This window comes from Vanessa tameamea, chromosome Z (genome assembly GCF_037043105.1).
Source record: "Vanessa tameamea isolate UH-Manoa-2023 chromosome Z, ilVanTame1 primary haplotype, whole genome shotgun sequence".
Taxonomy (NCBI): domain Eukaryota; kingdom Metazoa; phylum Arthropoda; class Insecta; order Lepidoptera; family Nymphalidae; genus Vanessa; species Vanessa tameamea.
The window spans coordinates 2,839,099-2,857,212 of NC_087341.1; the positions used below are offsets into that span (position 1 = coordinate 2,839,099).

Here is an 18,114-nt window from a genome sequence, read left to right on the forward strand (position 1 = left end):
ATTAGTACATAAGAGGAAGTTTGAAAGTGGCACCGGTAACCGAGAAGCTATCTGGAAACCGGCTGTCTTGGTATGGGCATGTTATGCGGAGGAATGAGGACCATGTTGTGAGAAAGGTTTTGAGAATGGATGTGGATGGATATAGAGGTAGGGGACGACCCAAGAAACGATGGATGGATTGTATGAAAGACGATATGGTTAGAAAGAATGTTACTAGTGAGATGACGTCCGACAGAGAAGTATGGAAGAAGAAGACATGCTGCGCGGGCCCTAAGTAAAATTGGGATAAGGGCAGGAGGATGATGATGAGCGTTCGTTGGTTTTAAGGACTAAAACGCCTATGTCGCCTTCTATAGGGTTCAAGAAAATTCATACCAATTTTTCTCAAAGCGGTACATTGGTAACAAACTTACTTTCGCATTTAAGATATTAAAATAAGATCAATAAATAGAATTTGAATGCTCTTTATACGATTACCATTCTAATATTGAAGACAAAGATGACTTATCAGATTTTTCACATCGTGCTTGTTATCTATAGAAAACAACAGTAATAAAAGTTAGAAATTCAATTCCGAAGTGCCAAGTCTTGAATGTAATTCGATCTTCCAATAAGCTATTCTCGACAGATCTTCCAGGAAATACATAGCACGTTAATATGAATTGCCTGCGTGTTATTTATGCCTTTGCAATCCGTAATGAATAATAAATAACTTTTTTGCTCTCTTATGTTTGTATATTATTAACAATTTCAACGTTTAAAAATTCAAAATCGTTTGAATTTTTTATAAGACAATCCAACGATTGTTTTTTTGTCATTTAAAAATATATATCATATTTTGTTTTGGCGTTATTATGTGATTTTATTTTTCCATTCACTCAGTTTTATTTGTTGTTCAAAGGTAACAACTTTGTTTGCTTATAAAAATATTATTGGTAAATCCTTTTATGCCGTTCTATGTATATCAAATAATTGTTTATGAAATGTATGCACACGGCTAACCCATTTTTTGATGAAAAATACATATATTTTTAAATTTGTTTTTATAAATATAGAACTAAAAATGTTAGGCGTAATTTAGACAGCTTTAAAGTTGATACATTCAAAGGATGTCTTTTTAATAAAGAAAATGTTTCAACTTAACTTTTAAATGTGTATATAATTAAAATATAAAACAAATGCTGGTTCTTGTAAATAATATTTTAGCTTACTTTTCTTTAAAATTTCCATAAAAGTGTTAACAAAAGCAGTTTGGTGATCGATCAGTGCCACTCTAGCGGCTTCGTCCAGACCATAATATTATCACGAGTGAATAAGACTAACCCCGCCCCACATAATCCTCGAAGTGACGGTGCTTTAGAGTTTGACCTTGATTCGCAAGACTTTGCGAATGACTGGTACAAGGTTGTACTGGGAGCAACCCATATTGGATCATCATATTACTCTGCAAACATATATTGACCATTCCCAGGACACACTGCTAGAAAGTGCTATATACAATATTAAGCTATTGTTGTTTTTTATTTTTCGTGGTACAGCACACATACTATGAAACAGAAGTAAAAGATACTTGTATATTTCTGAGATTCAATTGTTTCATAAATTAAAGTTAAATAATATAAGAGAAGTACCTATTAGTAATTTGGATGTAAACACTTATAATAAAACAAAAACATTACGACCTCCGTGGTCGAGTAGTGTGTACACCGGTTTTCATGGGTACGTCACTCCGAGGACCCGGGTTCGATTCCCGGCCGAGTCGATGTAGAAAAAGTTCATTAGTTTTCTATGTTGTCTTGGGTCTGGGTGTATGTGGTACCGTCGTTACTTCTGATTTTCCATAACACAAGTACTTTAGCTACTTACATTGGGATCAGAGTAATGCATGTGATGTTGTCCAATATTTATTTATTTATTATTATTTAAAACAAAAACAATTTTAGTTTCACGTGTAAATAACAAATAAAAAACATACTATAATTCGCCATCTAAAAACGTCTTAGTAATATAATCTCTTATACTAACGGACGTCCCCAAATGTCAACTCGCCCTTTATATCTAAGCTGATGCTAAGACATTTTCTGTACCTCTCATTTAATACGTCTCATGGGAGTATAGCGAAAATTCGGAATACTTCGTCGCTATACACTAATCCCTCGAGTTGACGTTAAGTAAAGAAAAATATTCCTTACTTGTCACTTTAATTCGATAACTTGGCTGATTTTTAGCGATGGTTCATATTATGGACACAATCACACTTTTGGAAAAGTTGTTAAATAGGACCCAACGGGAACTGAATTCGCATCGCCTCGCCTCGCTTCACTGAATTAATCAAAAGCCGTAATATGCGTCAATGCGATCTCAGGTGAAACGAGCTCATGTAGAAGATTTATAGTAAATCTTTACTTAAACCAGTTTGTATTGCTTAAAGAACATAGAAACCAAAAGAACAGCAAAGCAATCACTCCTTGGTAGTAAATGTGATGTCATGAAATCTTTTTCATTTTTTGGTTAATCATATTATAAATCATGAGCTACTCCTTGAAGAGTAAACTGTACGAAGCCGATATGTTTGCCAAGTGATGTTCGAAAATATCGAGCTTACTTTGGTTTATCATTAGTGACTTTCATAACATGAGGTTACATCGTTAATGACTTTCATGGTACGACGAACCACGTAAGTTAATTCTGTAAGCTGCTGTTGTGCTCAGTTTTCCCAGGAATAATGCAGCAGAGCGAATCTAAGCATGTTATAATAAGAGATATAATTAAGCCTCGTAATATTCTGAGCTTTATGGCAACACCTTTAGCATTAGGCTCGACGAGTACTCATAACTTGAAGCACACCGAAATGTTTATATAATTCATCATTGAAATTCTATTAAAATTCTTGCCACCATTAAATACATTATTTAGAAGTACTTCGATGAATAATATTTAAACTACAAATGTTTTTATAACTAAAACAATGAGAAAATTTAATAAGGTGAAAAACTTTTATAACTAGGCTCAAAAAAACAGAAATCAATATAGTTATATTTCTATTTCGTCTACAAACACTCAAACTGCTTGCACGATTGAACCTAACAGTTAAACATCATAACGTTACTTAATTATCTATCTGATAAGTTTATTTAATGAAAATATTAAATATTTTTTTCAAATATGAATAAGTTCATGAAGTAAATATATTATAGTACTAAATTATCTTCTAGTCTTACCATTTTCAATTTTAGAACATAAAACAAAGTAAATAAGAAATTGTTGGTATAGCCCTTAATTTATTAAAAGATACCACCACACCATCAAAGTGACGAATCAGAAAGCCTCAGGGTCCGTTACAAGTCACGCGTGCGTTTTGATTTATTTTCCTTATAACTTTGCAAAGTTGACGCGGCTTATGTTTGTTACTTTTAACTTTGGATAAAAATAATAAACGATCAGTACGCTCACTGCATTTTTATGGTAAATCAATATTTGTAGTTTACTTTTAGTTTGTGTTAGGGCTTTGTGCAAACCCATCTGGGTGAGTACCACTCACTCGTACATTCATATATACTCATATATTCTAAACCCGATTCGCAATATTTATTAGTCTCGTGTTCGGGTTCTAAGGGTGAATGAGCTGTTATAACTACGGGCAGAAGGGATATAATACTCTCGCAAGTCTGCCTACCTATTTTAAATAAAAATATTGAAAATAAAGAAAATAAAAATAATGAAAAATAAAATAAAGTGGCACTATTGTCAAGATCTATAAACATCTCACTTGTGGGCAAATGCTTGTCTTGTAATGAGACGATCATCTGGATGCTCAATATGCTACTCCAGTGCAAAATAGATACACAATTGAAACGTTGAATTTAAATTCAGTTTTCCTCGTGGTATTAACGCTTACCAACGAGAACGGAATGAATTGTAAGAACCTATCAAAAACATGAAAACTAAACATATTTATAGTATTAGGTTTTTTTTTCGTTTATGAAACATACTGTTTACAATAGGTTTTGATATTAACCAATTTTAAAGCGACTGCTATTAACACAGCGAATTTTATTCAATGAAAAGGAAATAGAAGCATTAATTAAGAAGATACTCTTCATCGAAATATTTTGATATTATTACAATATCAATAAACGAAAGAAGTATGTTCGTTATACCCTCTAAATATTTAATATGTATAATATAAGGTTTAGTTTTGCTGATCTTAAAGCCAGTACGTATTGACTTTGAGTTCAGCAAAGTTTATAAAATATTTCACTTTTTAGATCTCCTTCCAACCAAGCATTTTTTCAATTGTCTTCTAGCTGACGCTCGATCATAAACTGACTAGATGGTAATTATTTCTATAATGAGATCGAAATTCATAAACTATAACATACCTATTTACTCGTGTCTTGAAATATCTGATTGTAATGTTTATAAAATATCGTATGTGTACACATTATTAACGTGTTTATGTAGTCAATAATTTAAGTGATAAAGGTCGTTGTCTTTTTAATTAAGAAACAAAACAAATGTAGACTATGACGTGACATTTCAAAACAGCCGAGGATTACGAATAAAGTAACCCAAAACATTAGAAGCATCTGTCGTCTCGGACGTGAAAAATAAGGAAACTTTTCGACCCATTCATGTTACAATAAAATGTAAGGACGACTGCGCACAATAGAACGTCACAGATTGGTGGTGGACGCATATTTCACCCAAGACCGTCGTTCCTTTTTTTGATGACGAAAATAAAGATTGAGAATTAAAATTCAAATTTCGAATTTTTTCTATATTTGAAAAAAAAAAGGTATCTTTAATATAACATTTTAACACATCATTGCGTGGCCACGACTTTTTCCGTTAGTAATTTCTCTTTTATTTTTAGACTATAATTACTACTTTGAGCACAGATGCCCGTGAGGAAAGGAGGTGGACTCTTTCAGTTTACATGGTCTGTTTCGTCCAAGGAGTTCAGGTTGGCTTTTCTGCGGTTCGGTTCTCAGACACAATAAAAAGAGCTCTTGCCACCATAGAAGTTCTTGCTCTTACTGAGCCTCATCGAATTAGTCGTAGTGACGGTAAGACACCTGATGGACTGACATTGGTTCCCTTTTGTTGATGCGCTGGTGCCGTCTCATATCCGAGAAACAATGTTAAGAGCCAGTGTCGCTGCGGAAAAAGCTGAACCGAAAGAATTATCCAAATATTCGTGTCTTATATCAATTTTTTTTTTGGCCCATTTGCTGTCGAAACACTTGGCCCTTGGAGTAGCAGTGCAAGAAGCTTCATTAAAAGTGCAACGCCTTGCCTTATTGCCTCCACTGGTGACAGGAGGGCTAGTTCGTTTTGTTGTCCAGAGGATCGGAATTGCGATTCAACGGGGAAATGCTGCTAGCATTCTTGCCATCATTCCACGCGGTCAAGATTTATATAGTAACTTTTTTTTGAATTCATATTTGTATATATTTAAGGACTTGTTAATAATTCTTATTTAGTGCTATTTTAAATAATAAAAGCTCAATATATTATTATTAAATCAAAGTGCCTTCCAAATAGGAGGAATATATATATATGTTTCCTTGATTATCAACGTACGACCTTAGTTTGAGATTTGTAAGTCCAATCCACCATCTCGACTTAATACCTCACTCAATGCTAAGTAAAAAGTATTCCCATTTAAAGTACTTACTTGAAATCTCTCATAATAAATATCATTCAGAGTATTTATATAATGTCTTTAAAAGGAGTTATAAATAAGTTTATTAAGAGGTTTGGGGTTTTTGTTTTGTTTAATAATTCACGAAGTAGGTACTAAATGAGATTAAATTTAGTATCTGGTGGTTTAAGTCGTATGTTCCATTTTTAAAATTGATATATTTTGTGTGTTTTATATACTTTTGTACTACGTATAGTGCACGTCGTACGCCGCCACGAAATTGCTTGTGATTACTAAAATAGCCAACCAAGCTGTGTTATCTTATGAATGAGATCTTTATCATTTTGAGTTTACCGCTTGGAAGTTACTGTAGTGGATTCAATATTAAAAAGTTTAAATTTATATAATGTCGACACAGCTCCAGAATTTTCATTGGGTATGTGTATGTGTCCGTTATTTTATTTTACTCACTTTTCTTGATGAGGAATAATGAATTATGTCACACATAAGCCGATTATAACCACGTGTAATTTCATAATCGGTATGTCTGCTATATTTCTGTTCTGTCTTTATGAAATTTGGTATGAAATAAGTTTAAATCCCTAGGAAGGATATAGGCTATATTTATATACCTAAAACCTACGAATCAAAACCCTCTCGCCCTTCCGCGGGCGAGTATTAGTAATATATAAATTTCAAAATACATTCTAAATGTGTTATGAAAATATTTATGGAAATTATTGGGTTAATTGATTCAATAGATTCGTAAGTTTACTTTTTATTTATTGAATGCTTTTTCGCGTACAAAACGTACAAAATGATATACAACAATAAGGTCACAAGTCAATAAATTTGAAATTCCATATTTATTACAAAAAGTAGATCTATTAAAAATTTTATTACGATATTAACTAAAAAAATGTAGCCATTTGAAATTAAGTAAAGTCAATTTCAAATTTATAATATCATTCCATTTTTATTTGTATAAGAAAAGAGACTGACTGCCTCGTCAGTCTAGTGACTAGATATAAGACCGCACATTCTGATATACTGGGTTCAGAACTCGAGTCAGCTGGTAAAAAGTTATTAAGTTTTTCTATCGAAAAATTCTCAGTAACGACTTGACCCTGAAAGTTGACGCGTACACTCTCGTACTAAAGCACATAAAGCCGTTGGTCGTGCGCCTGATTCCTTTCCGGACGTGTCGGAATTGCCGTCCCATCGGATCATGAGAAAGTGCACCTGAGTTTGCGCACATAGTAGTGCATTTCAATATGTCCTGCGTGGTTTTCTAATCTTCCTTGAGATTCGCTGCCGTGACCGAAATTCATCAGGATGACATCATTAGAGTCTATTTTTCAATCTTTGTGAAAAATGTTTTTGAGTTTTTTTTTATGATATATCTAATGAAATTTTTTAGACATAAATAAAGCAAATCAGAATAGTATTTATAGCGCCTGTCCTAATTTAAACCCACGTAGTTCAATTAGTATATATGGATTCTATCGACCACCTTGGTCCTTTTTTATGATTGAAAGACATTTTTTGTGTATTCTCATTTGAAAAATATAAATAGTTTTTCGCTCAGTGAGCAAGTTTTATTAATTATTTTCATACAATACAAAGAAGTACTTCAAAAACAAACCAACATCGAAACGAATAATAAAACAGATATAAAGAGATTCATTTAAATTTAAGGTCTTTTCGGCTAAGGGTATTATCGATTTATTTATTCTCGCTGAAGGACATGTGCGAACCCGACGGAAGCCATCTTAATTTTCAATACAGGCAGTTCATTGGCCTCTTTAGGAATTCCTCTTACTCTTTGAAAAGCCAATATCTGTTGGGTATCACGTGATATATTTAAAATCATTTTCATTTGTTCACATCGTATATAATAAATATACATATATTTACTTAGATATAATTTGTTAAGCACTTAATGTTAGCTGTGAATATAGATTTCATGTTTTGAAAAAAGGATAGCTGATATGGAATATTAACTGAAGATTGCTATTTCAACCCAAGCGATACTGAATTTTAATATGCTTAATTTGTTTTTATAATACATCCCGTGTTCCACAATGAAGGTGAACATCATGCTAACAACTACATCTGTGGGATGAAATTCAGCCACATAAGTATTGAATACCCCACTTTGGATAGAGGTTCCTCCTCGAGAAAATGGTCTATAAAATTTAAAGTTTCTTTGTTTTTCATTTTTAAGATTTCGATATCTAAGCAAAATTTTAAAGGCACTTTATAAATATAATACACTTTTGTGAGGAACTAAGAGGGTTTCCAGGGGAGTTAAATTTTATATCTGTGTGCAAAGTCAACGAAAACAAAAACACGAGTTCAACTTAACTTAGTATGTTTAATATCTTATAAACTCTTTAAATAAAGTTAAAGATTAACGACCTATTGTCGTAACGGTCACATGCGCATCTAAAGCATGCAGTTTTCTTATAATTAATTTCGAACAATTAGTGCTGTAGGTACCATTAAGAAAATGCGTGTGATTTTGACTAAATATATAGATAATTATATAATGTTATTGAAAAATTAAACATTATTATTTATAGATATATATGTATATATATTGATGACTATTTAATAAACATGCTATTTCTAGATTTTATGGTATATTGTACGTCAGTAAGTCAATAGAATTGAGTTAAAATCATCCAAATACAAAAAGAAATACGCGTCAAACTTTATAATTTCTTCTTGATTGATAACAATAGCGTCATACACGAGGTCAAAAATCATTCAACCTTTGTATCACTATCACATTGAAGTAAATAACTATTGAATATATTTATACAGTTTAAAGCGTATATCCTACCAGTTTCAAATTTATTTTATATTATTATTAGCTTATAAACGTAGTTTTTTTTTTATTTTGAGTGCGTTTATATTATATAATTTTAAAGAAGTCTATAAAGAATATACAAATGTAGTACAATGAGCATTTTGAATGGAGACTGCTGACAGTGTACATAACAATAACCATTGACAGTATACTTTTCTGGAACTTACCATCAAGTGGACTCAATTCGCAGTATAAAATAGTTGGTTAGTCAACAAAAAAAAAAAACCATTAAATCATACAAACAAAGTCACGGTCATTCCAAATAATATCGCTAGTCAGAATCGGCTCTCGAGCATTGGGTTCAATCGTAGCGAAAAAGGTTCGCATTACAATATTTCATTGTTTCGCAATTACCTTCGGGGTCCTTTTTATTTACTTTATACAAGGGTGTGTTTCGTAAAACAGAATTGTCAAGCTTTCCCCGACACATCTTAGAAGGGAAATCTCTTTGAATTGAAACTAAATTAACAAGATTTTGTGATTAGTTTTATTTATAGTATAGTACCTAATTCATTGACGTAGGATATGATGTCCTATTGGTAGTCTTGTGTGTTCAATTTGATAGTATTTTTAATTTATGTAATATCCCATATATTTAACAATTCACCGGTCGTGACTTAATACTATATGTGACATATATAATGCAATAGCTACTGCGTAAACTAGTAGCTACCAGTTGGCAAGATTTACAAACAGACTTAATGTATTATACGCAACGCCCCCCCCCCCTAACCTTCCTCATGAAATCGTATGAAAATCCGTTCGATAGTCTCACCATCGAAAAGACAAACAGGCGAGACTAGAGACTTTGTATTATATAATATGTAGTGATAATTCAATTTCTGCGATAAAATCGTTTTCATTTCTGAATACTAACGATCTCACTTGTCAAAGTTATGTAGCGAGTGTTTAGTCACAGCTTCTCACTCTTTCTTCTATCACCAATTTAACATTCGACAGAAGAAGACGCAGCATTATTTAACTGATTACCTCCTAAACAGCATCCATAGGCAGTATGACGGTATAATTCGTTGTTATTATGGGCCCGTAAAAGTAGGCGTGTGTACGTGTGTGTGTTTTAAATATGAGTGTAGGAATGAAATGTTCACATTCACTTTAAAATTAATTGTTTGTTTCTTTAACTCACACTACATTACAACACTATTATACCTTAAGTAGTACTATGAATACGAGAGTGAATTTGTTTTCTTGTTTGTGAGCTCACTTCTGAATTATTTTCTCATTCATCACGAAAATTAACAAAGTTGTCAATGTACAAAAAAGGACCTAAGTACCTAACACTTGCAACGTGGGCCAAGCTGCGTTCAAAAAATAGTTTCCTACAGATCATCATATAAACTGTTTCATATTAAAATAATATACAGGCTATTGTCATCTTTAAAGTTAACGTTTCAGATAATATTAATAATTTATTCCCGTAAAACAAACATTTATCTTACGGTACAATGATGTTATGTTTTATTTTGTAATTATATTTCAGCATACACCCAAGTCACTAGGTGGTGAGGTATTGTTCGAGTCTCATTACCTTGTACCATGTACAAACGACTCATCACAATTTCTATCGCTCAACAGCAAAACAATGTTTTGTTTCGGCTTAACGGCTGAGCGACCCTGTGTAACTACAGGCGGTCAACGTAAGGTTTGTGGCAATGGTAACCACATACCATCAGGTGGCTCACTCGCTCGAATTCCGATTTAAGAAACCCAAGGCTCAACAATACAGTAACAAAATTCTTATTACGTAGACTTCTGTCTTTCGTTTTCAAATATCGGAACACACATATCGACGGGTCGTGATAGTGTTACGATAAGATGTTTGAAGTCGTTATATTTGAATACTCTTAATAAATCAATTAATTACATTATTTATCGATTTTAGACCGCTTTTAATTGATTAAAACGTAAATACTTTATACTCTAATAAATGATAAACCCATTTGCAAAAATATAGTTTCGCTGAGTTAAAGCGGTCAAATTTAAAACTTAATAACTACCCTAGAACTCTGTCATATATGAACCGTTTAGAAAATTTGTTTCTTACTTGGGTGTAAACGGCAAGTATACCTTATACTTCCCGTTTATATCCAATATGAAGAAAACAAACCACGCTACTACGCCTATGTGTAAAATACGGGATGAGATTTAAATGAGCTCGAATATTATTTAAAATTAATTTTCTTAATAATTTATTCGAAGTCGGTTTTTTTTTATAACCTAAGATTATTGAGTAAAAGTTTTGTACGAATTAACAATATTCAATGGCTGGCACCTCTACAGCTACAGGCTGTTCTTACGGTACAAAAGAAACTCGTATTGGCATGTACATTGCCTTGCGTTATTCTTTCGAGTGTCAAATCCATAATGACAGAAATAAATGAATCAGTTCTTTATTAAACCCTCGTTAAACAACGTTAAAAAGTGATACAATAAATATAAGACAACTGTGCTATTCTCTAAAAATTCACTTCGTATCTCTTTCTGACATTTCACATTCGTATTCTGAGATGAGTCCGGTCAGTTTCGAGTTTACTTTTATGAACAGCGGTTAATGAAAATTTGTAATTGATTCTGTTAACTTGACTAAACCAATGCATGTGTTCATCATAGTCATGATCGTCAAGCATTGTAAACTTGACGGTTATATGACAATGAGTCTGACATTCCTGTATGTCGGCAAAGCGTTCATGTTATTTCGAACGTCCGATTCGACTATTCGTGCACATTGACGTGTTTCACAAAGTTTACACGGAAATCATTCGATTGGATATTATTTTACATTTTCGATTAAATCGATTACAAAGTATTATTCGGCTACTGTTCGATTTTATAAGCACCTTAACGATAACCATTTTATAATAATATACTTTCCTTGATGTAAGGCGATTGATATAAGGCACGTGTTGTGGTTTTGAGTTCAACATCAGGTTTGGGCCAATAAATAGTGATTGAATTATTCAAATCTGTCAAAAAATCTCGGTGATAGTCCGAGTCGAAATCTGGAAGTTAGAAGTTTACACAAAAGTGTATCGTGTGCCTCAGAGCCGTTGTCATTGTGTCGGAATCGCTATTGGATTATAAGAGATAACTAGGCGAATGAAACATTTAAATACTAACCAAAGATCGCAAGAAACGTCAACGTCGTGAAACGTCAACCACAACTGACATATGAAAGTAAAAGTAACCACTATAGAATAATTCAATTTAAATTACAAACGCAAATCACATAATGATAGCAGAACCTGGCTTATATATAAAATAAATTTGTGCGATACGTCTTTTAAAAGAAATGTTATAATAAACCACAGGCGACTCGTCATCATAATATTTAAAAAAAGACGTTTCACACATTTAAAACAAACAAAAGAAAACTTTTCGTCAGTGTGACCTTAAAACCTTGTGTGCAAGATTTGTCTTTGCACGCCTTTTTGGGTGTGCCATATTAAATTTTCCGGATTTAAGATTTTTCTCATTAACCTACTGTTAAATGAGGTTTCTAGGTAAAGCAACGTATATTTTTAGGTAGGTATACTTGATAAAATACAACGAAATTCGTATTTTATTTTTGTTGTTTCTATTTTCAAATCTTATTAATAATTCAAGTTAACGAGCCAATTTATGGACGTAGAATTAAAAACATTTCATAAAATATTTTTTAAAACAAACATTTTGTCCAAATTATTAATAGATATTCTTCGTTAATTGAACGTATTTTTAAATTTTAAATTTGTGTGAGTGAGTGTGATCTAGTTACTTGTACAATGCCATTACATAATATTTAATAATAATAAGTTATTATGTCATAGCTTATTTAATACTACTAAGATTTTAAAACAAAAGCCACTTGGAGCGCGCGCATCATTAAAACGGGGGCAACAAAAGCGAATAGAAATTTCGGTAATGTGTAACGAAGCGTCTTTTTGTTACCTCAAAAGTCACTTTTTTGTTTTAACAGGCACTCTACTAGGTGTTTTGTCGACATTTATTTACTTGGTGGTAGAGCTTGGTGCAAGCCCGTTTGAATAAATATCCACCTCTCATATATTCTACGAACCAACAACAATTTTTAGTATCGTTATGATCCGATTTGTAGGGAAAGTGAGCCATCGTTCATAATATCTCAGTTCCCATGAATGTAATGATATTGATGATGACAATGATTGTTAAAATTTCCTCCGGCTACAATGTCAAGCAAAATGACTTAGACCGACGGACTCGTTAATTGTAATCCCGCATGTTATACGAACATTTAAATGACATTTATATAAAATTTATATCGAATTTAATTATTTCAGCACAATGATAACATACAGTATGGTTAGGATTAGTATTAAAATGTTCGGGGAATCAATATTACAGAGATAAACGTTAATTCGGCCGGTATAATGATTATTGAGTACAGTACAGATACGTATTTTATCCAACCGATCAACAACGTAACCCGCGACCCATCGTAAATATCAGTGGCGTTTTAAGCACGCCTGATTAAAAACTATAAATCGTACAATAAAACCACACGAGTACGTAGCTACGTAAAATCTCGTCGCGATAGATAAACTAATAGACAGTGTGGCTATGAGTGTGACCACTCATCGGTATATTCACGGACGTTCGGTCACAGCAACCAGTAGCTAAAGTACAGATTTCTTGAGTAATTCATGCTACAAAGGTATAGGACATTGTTCACAAACATACGACTACCAATTATAAACATTGCTATTACTAAAAATGTTATCATGTATGTATGATCTTTAAGTATGGTTAGCTTTGACAGAAAAGAAGTCTTGTGGTTCTGTCCTAAGAAAAAAATTGGTATATTTATTGAAACAACGATGCGCTTGTTCACTCGACTTTGATTACACTGTCGTACTCGTTAGCTTGCCTATTAATTAATTGAATAGCTGTGCTCCGGTTACACCATCATTATATTGGGATTATTTATATATGTCTGTGTCACACACACATGATACTAACGTCATAACCACGTGCATCTCATTAGCTAACTACCAATACAACTTGAGCCATCGACTGACGTCCATGGTTATGTAATACACTCTTGAAATTGGAATACCCCTTAGACTCCCACACTAAACTGACTATACAACGCGAACGTTTTAAATCAATACCATATCAATAATAGTATTTGAATATACTTAATATTCTTCAGGTACAGATAAAAAATACTTAGGAACCTAAATAGAATCCAAATAAAAGAAATCAGTCACATTATTGATTTATAAAAAAAAATTTAAACATCAGCCGACTAATTTCATTTCAGATAAAAAAATACAACTACAATACAAATCAAAATACAACTCAAGTACGAATACAAAATCTTCTTTAAAAAAAATAGCCACGGAGATAATAAGCACCTGCGTGGGAGGGTGGCAAGAATGCTAGCAGCAAATTCCTGTTTCATCGCAATTCTAATTTGTGTGAACGTTGAACCAGTCCTCCAGCAGACGCAACAAGACGAGATGTTATATACATAAGAAAAAAATTCCCATCATAATTATATACTTTATATAACTAAAAATACCAAACCACTTAAGTATTATAACGATTTAACTATCTATAAAAACAATTAGAAGGAGAAAACCGGGGTCTTTGGTACACTTAGGTGATCCTAGGCCCAAACAACAGTAGATTACAATTGGTTAAATTATGGTTTTCGTGACAAAATAAACTCTCTGCAAACATGTACATACTAGATTCAAAATCAATCATCAAATTAACAATTTTGTTTTCACTATATCTCGGCCACATGTGTTTTTAAGCAGAAGATTTGAAGTGCTGTGGTATATGCTTCCTTGGGGTGTTTTCGTCACCGCAATGCATGAATTTGATCATAAAAATGCGCCTCCAATATTTGAGTGATCCAATATTATAATTCTTGACCATCTCAGCTATAATCCTAGCATTTAGAATAATTCAAAGATGTTTGTTTATACTTTCTTTCCAAGGCATACAACCAATACCAGATACAATTCCAATATTATACTACTTATTATGTATTCATTATTATTTTATTGTGCCTAAATTTTATTGCCAGCAGCACAATACATTTTTGTATTGCAAATTTATGTTGAAAAGTTTTGTACTGAACTCTACGACGAATTCTTTTTTGTGTAGTACTCTTATTAGTCTTCGTGGCATTCTGGATTCCTCATCTGGTTTGGATGGTATTTGGCCAGTTTATCCATAATCGGATAATCTCTATTCAGGCTCATCATTTTGAGTAATCCAGAATCCCCTTAGCGCTCGCTATTTGTGCACCTTAACGAGTCTCTTCTATATAGTATACTATGATAGTACTGTGTTTTCTTGAATAAAATTTATAAAGACTGTTTTGTTCAAGGCGTGGTCTTCGAACAACACTCCGAAGAAATTCAAGAGGCTTTCAAGTTTGCGATGGTACAATACAGCAACAATATGAACAAAACACGGCTTGACTTTCAACTGTTCGTCGACGTAATCAACACCGCGGACGCTTTCAAGCTATCCAGACTGAGTAAGTACAATTTTAACTTATTTAATACCTGAAGTACAAATACGAGAATAATTATTATGAAATTTCAATGATACTTGTTAGAAATTGAATATTTCATTTACAAGTTCTTCATTGTTGGAACTATATTCTGAACCAATTATTTTACATTTAGTTTACCTTGTAATATTATTTAATACGATTTAAATGTGCTTCAGTGAAGTATATTAAAAATGATGATTTCAATTTATACATAATTGATTACGCTTTATTAAAGACGTTTTTATAGGATTTAGAGTTTCATTTTATTCGACTGTTACATATTACAATATCCTCGAATTCATTTTCGTAAGTTGCAGTTAAAAGATTCAAACGAGGCCTTTATGTGTTCGAGATATTACCAAAATACTTCGAAGAACTTTGGACGTTGAGGTCAGACAGGTGTCGGTTACTTTTAAACAAAAGATCATATTTTATAAAGGCCACCCTGAACTTAATATGAATTCATAACATTCTAAATTAACAATATTAATATATAATTTATTTTTCTTTTAAAAATCAAACTATACTGTGTTTCACCGTTATATGAGAAAGTGGAAACTTAATTGTTGAATATTCCATTTATATACAGTTAGTTATTAAGGTTTAATATACTATTTGATTCCCTAGAAAAAAAATTAAAATAATATACATACCCAACACTATATACAAAAAATTTAACGTAACCTATTGTTACTTATATTTATTCACAATTTAATTTAAAGTTATAACAATATTATTTATAGTGAGGTTAAAAACGCCTATTTTACGATAATATTTTAGCTTCGATTCGCTTCTTTTATCCATTCTGCCGTCTACTGGACATAGGCTCCCCCCCTTGTCGTCACTCTAACTAATTTTGTTCTTCAAATCCAACGGTTTTCCGCTATGTTCTTTATATTTATTAGTCTTCTGGGTGCGGTAACTTCTGTGCTGGTTTTTACGAGACGTGATCTCTATCGAGTGTTTTCTTCATTCGGAGAAGTGGCCTGCCTATTGTCCCAACGATTTTTAATATTTAATATATAGTTTACAATGTATGTTATCATGTATTCGAAATAACTATTACAAAATATAAATATATAATTGAAATGCTATACAAAAGGATACTGACTTACCTAATATTTTAAGAATCCATTTTTGAGACCCTAATTGTAGAGTTAGGTAACATGTAGTAATAGATATTAAAAAACTAGACGATTAAATAACGATATCCACTGCATATTAATCATTCGGAGTTTAGAAAATTTGGTAATATTTTAAGTTAAACTAAAAGTTTTGTATACAATAAATAAGAATAGATAAATTTATCTTCTTATTTTTTTTAAAAATAAATCTATCAACTTTAAATTCTTCATGTTAATTAAAATCATTGATAGCTTATTCATTTTCTCATTATGAAACAGAATATAATAATATATGCAGATGACAAGTCACGTGACTTCAGATAACAAATAATGATGAAACAAACTGTTGCGTATTCTAAGAAAAGAAACCCGAAACTCATCGCAGAACTGGAGCATGAAATTATAAGTTTTGAAGGATACACGTATAACAGCCGCATATCATCGTAAGTCGGTTGTCATGAATTCACGAGTGAGATAAGTATTCTGTAACAAAAAATTTGAAAAAAACCGCAAAACACGTCCGTGAAATGTCAGAATTTATTGTCGGTATGTGACAGTGACTTTAATAAATACATATGACTATAATTAAGAAATACTATGTATGACTTAAAAATGTTTATGTCAACATTTCACGAGTGAGATACGAAGTGAAAACATACAGATTCTATAAGAATCTGTATGTTTTCACTTCGCTAAAGCGCAAAACTCACTTTTGAGTTATTTTACTATTGAATAATTATTGTCAGATGTATGGAAGATGGTGACCACTTGCAATCAAGTGGCCACTTTGCCTTTTATTTTTTTAATAGTATTGGTAGGCGTACTTCTTATATCAATATAAAAAAATGTATCGAATAAAATGTTCTAGAAGACAGTGATAGATATTGAAGATCTTATTATGGTATAAAATAACAATTTGAATCAGAAATGGCTTGACTAGTTGGAACTCGTGCATCAGCTATTTCTTTGATAGAATTACCTTTTTTTTCTAGATTTATTTGCATCATACTGTATAAGAGTCGTACCAGTTTAATTTATTTTTAACATTTTTGACTAGCTATAATTTTAAGTAAAGAGATGCAACGCTTATATATAAATCTCCCTACCCCAATAGCATATCTTGGTGGGCACCTTATGCGTTTGAAATTTTTTTCGAAGCGATTTCTATCACTTGACTTAGGATACTTTTGCTATCTAAAAAAATACTTGTGCTGTGTTTTAACAAATTCTTTAATCAATATATAACTTTTTTAACTCACTGTATTCACATGTTTTCTGAATACAAGAACTATAGCTGACACCAGTTCCAATTATATTTCAGAAGGCGGCTTGCGTCATATAACGTAGGAAATAATGAGACGTGTAAGAGATAATTTATTAATAAGATTATATCGTCGATCCCCTAATCGGAATGCTTGTTAACCAAGAATGTTTCTAATATCTAATGTTAATATAATCGCACTAACAAGTAATCACATAGTTGGGGACCGTGCAACGTAAAGAATTTCACAATAACGGTGTCAAAGGCAGCATACCAATAGCTATTATTCAACTGGTGTCTTTGGCAAATTGCTTGTAATTCATAATGTGTAATAAATATTCTTGGATGCCATATATATGGTCATGACACAATTTATGTACCTACGTATATGTACATTTTAATCAATAGCATCTCGCGTTATAACTACACCTCTATTTTCACAGCAGCAAATTGCAAAAATGGTACAGTTGACGCAAAAACGAATATCAAGGCCATTACAAAGGAAATCTGGGCGCGATTCTGTCTGCCCGTAATGTAAACTTCTCATTTGAAGTCGAACAACAGTCGTTATATTTGCAATGAACTTCATTCACATTTGAGAAGAATGGCTTCAAAACAAGTACATTTACAGATACTCAAATTATTATTTAATTTATA

The 18,114-nt window shown here is 32.1% G+C and overlaps 1 protein-coding gene across 1 annotated transcript in view; it reads left to right on the forward strand.

Annotated features, from left to right (window-relative positions):
* The window catches only part of LOC113403864 (glutamate receptor 1-like), a 229,725-nt gene that overhangs the window by 113,059 nt on the left and 98,552 nt on the right, over positions 1-18,114 (forward strand). Inside the window, exon 3 of the mRNA XM_026644486.2 lies at positions 14,902-15,054. Coding sequence (XP_026500271.1) covers positions 14,902-15,054 — 153 coding nt within the window. The remainder of the gene's footprint in view (positions 1-14,901; positions 15,055-18,114) is intronic.